Source organism: Centruroides sculpturatus, unplaced genomic scaffold (assembly GCF_000671375.1).
Source record: "Centruroides sculpturatus isolate CEXI.00-Female unplaced genomic scaffold, Cexi_2.0 scaffold2172, whole genome shotgun sequence".
Classification (NCBI taxonomy): Eukaryota; Metazoa; Arthropoda; class Arachnida; order Scorpiones; family Buthidae; genus Centruroides; species Centruroides sculpturatus.
The window spans coordinates 45,179-48,446 of NW_019386579.1; the positions used below are offsets into that span (position 1 = coordinate 45,179).

General features: G+C 36.9%; 1 protein-coding gene across 1 annotated transcript; it reads right to left on the bottom strand.

Annotated features, from left to right (window-relative positions):
• On the bottom strand, positions 1-1,710 carry LOC111615347 (piggyBac transposable element-derived protein 4-like). Its single transcript, XM_023356768.1, has one exon. The coding sequence runs from the start codon at positions 1,708-1,710 to the stop codon at positions 1-3; it is 1,710 nt and encodes a 569-aa protein (XP_023212536.1).
• Positions 1,711-3,268: the final 1,558 nt, after the last annotated feature.

Here is a 3,268-nt window from a genome sequence, read left to right on the forward strand (position 1 = left end):
CTACGGGCTTTCCTTCTTTCCGGAAGTTTCTCCATCCTCTGATTCTTGAGAGTTGTTCGTAGTCGACTTTGTGGCCATCCACTCCTCCGCCAAACTCTCGATTACGGCCACGTGATACGCGTCTCGAGATTTCACTTTCCCTGGTCCCGCAAACTTTTCTTTGTAAAGCATGTAGCTATTCAACGCCATTCTGGCTATGACGTTGAACGCTAAATTCTTCCAATACTTCATTGATTTACTTTTATCATAACCTGTATATAACACCATATCGGATATATCGACTCCACTCATATATTTGTTATAATTTTGAATTATTTCTGGCTTTATTTTAGCCTTTCCATTTCTAATTATTTCTACATCTCGTGCCCATGCGTGGCTAGATAATATAAAGATAGGGTTCATTTGTGACTGCTTCTCTTTAAAGCCGCAGGCTAACAAGGGACCAGATCGGAAATACGATGTTTCTTTGTCTGCAAAGTTCTTCTTGAACTGTTTGGGTAGCATTTTCTGGTTCCCCCGAACAGTTCCAGTGACATAAGTCTGTAGAGAATACAAACGGTGAACAAGGGGAACCGACATGAAACATCTGTCGATAAAGAAATGGTACCCTTTGTTCAGGTAAATATCAATCTCGAGCAGTTTTTGCACAACAGTACAGCCTAAACCTAATTCTGAGATGCTGTGATCCTCCTGCTGAGACTCGGCCCGTTCAGAAGGGAAAAATCCCAAGCAGTAGCTAGATACTGAGTCGATCATCATCCAGAATTTGAAACCCATATAGATTTCGTCAATGGATATTTCCTGATGAGGAGTGTAATAGTGTTGGGAGACTCTGTTCAAATGATTCAAAAGAGGTTGGAATTTGGCACACGGATCATATCCCAATTCTCCAATTCCAGGCAACTTGCTGTCATCGACGACATGGAAGAAACTTAGTAATTGACAAAAACGCTGTTTAGATAACATTTCCCGAAACCACGAAGCGGATTGGATGGGAGAAGTGCACCAGTATCTAGCTGGATCTGATGATTTTTTGCGACCCAGATTTAAAATACACGCCAGAAATCCTTTCATCTCTGAAACAGAGACTTTGGTCCATTTCTTCAAATGGGACGGTACATTATTTCCCATGCGATTTAACTCTTGCTGCGCATATCGATTGGTTTCCTCCACCATAAGAGACAGCAAAGTACTAGTGAAAAACAGATAAAAATATGCGATAGGAGGAGAATCGGGAGGTGGCATATGTTTTGGGCCAGGTACCTCACGAAAAGGAAAAGGAAAAGGTTGAGGTTCTTCTAATGAAAAAACTTCCCGGTAGTACCGATCTTCCATTTCGTCATCACTGTGACAATGTGCAGCCGAGGTGGAGGGAGTGACCACATCATGTTCAGGTTCATACTCTTCATCGTCAGAACTAGAGAGGGAGGTTAGACTTGAAAAATCCATATCATCTTCAGATTCACAGTATCCAACTTCAAAACTACTTAGATCCGAGTCAAATTCAGAGTAACCTGTCATCCGATCTAAATTCTCCATTTCGAAATCATTGTCAGAAGGGGCAGCCGGGTGGGAGAGAGTTAGTAAAGCTTTATCAACCTCAGGTTCATAGTCGTTTTCTCTAAGACTACGTACATCAGACTCAATTTCAGAGTCACTTGTCATCCGATCGAAATACTCTTCGGAACCACTGGTTTCGCTTTCAGACATTTTGTAGAAAAATCCTATTTAGAATAAAAACCGTATTACTATAGAAAATAATACAATACAGTAGATTCTCGATATTCCGACAGATTCAGTGATCTCCGACAGACTGACACAAATGAAATTTTCTACTTACCACTTGGTATGTGCGACAGATAGAATGAGTTATAGTGCAATATGGGTATGTTATTGTCAGTTGTTTGTTGCAAATGCGGAGCATTGAAGTGTTTTTTGCTGCATTGGTAATTACAGTGGCGCATTATTTTATAAGGTAAAAAATCTGTTGCTTCAGGTTTCACAAAGTGGGCGTCCCTAACAAATCTTTTATTAAAAAATTTTGTATTTATTTCTAAACAATACTCCATTTCTTTCACTCTTAATTTTATTTATAATCGACACATGCATAACAGACAAAACAAATTTTTGAGTGGTCACCCAAAGAAAAAAAATTCTAAAAACAGAAACTACTTTCGGACTAGGCGCTGTTCCATCTGCCATCGCCTAGTTGCATTTTACTTTTAATTTATTTAATTTAAAATACATTCTCCCTATTTCAAATTAATATTGTCTTGCCCCTGTACATTATACTTTTCCGCTAACAATAAAGTCGTGCTGGTGATGTATCTAACATCTTTCAGGAGAAATTTTTTGAATTAAAATAACGTCGTATATAGTTAATTTAGTATAGTATTTCATCTAATTCTGTTTTCGAGACAAAAAAAATGACAGTGGGATTTTATGGGTCTACAATTTGTTCAATTCGCAGCCAAAAAAAAACTGATGGGCGAGCACAAAACACTATGAGAATAGCTACTTTAACACCTGTTGCATCTATTTTCGTAATAAAACATTATATTTCCAAACAAACGTCTTTATGTAGTATTTGCCGAAAGATTTTCTACAATAAAAATTAATCGATTCTAGAATAATTTGACTCAAACATTTTCAAATCACGTATAATTTTTTGGAGATGATTTATATAAAATATGCTATAAACAAGGAATTGTAGAAATACTTATCGAGTGTGCATCGTTCGAACACGCCATTGCTTAAGCATGCTTTTTTCGCGGATCGGTACAATGGAAAACAGACGCGTACCAAGCGTCAGGTGACATTTTACCGTATTCCATTCGGTCATGTGACTACTACTCACTCGACTCGCTTCTCTGACGTGTTTTTAAATAACTTATTCTTAAGTTAACTAAGAAATCTACTAATGTACATAATAAGGAATTTTCACCATTGTTATCAACATCACATTAGTAGTTTTTAGTTAATTTAATTATACCAAGGTCTAAATGCAATTGTTATATTTTAACTTATTGTTGTCGAGTAAGAATTCTTTTATCTTTACAGATATCACGTGATAGATCAATGACGTCATATTTCCTATCACGTGATTTATCTTCGCCTCCGAAGAGTACCGGGCTACAGGTCGATGAACTTTGCATTAGTTACGTTTCCGGTAACGTTCTACAACAAAACAATTTTAAAAAACTAAAATAATAAATAACCGAATTTCTTTAAAATTCAGATTAAATTCCTACAACCCTAAATTATATAA

Coding starts and splice junctions, on each gene's coding strand:
- LOC111615347 (XM_023356768.1), bottom strand. CDS start 1,710: ATGTCTGAAAGCGAAACCAGTGGTTCCGAAGAGTATTTCGATCGGATG.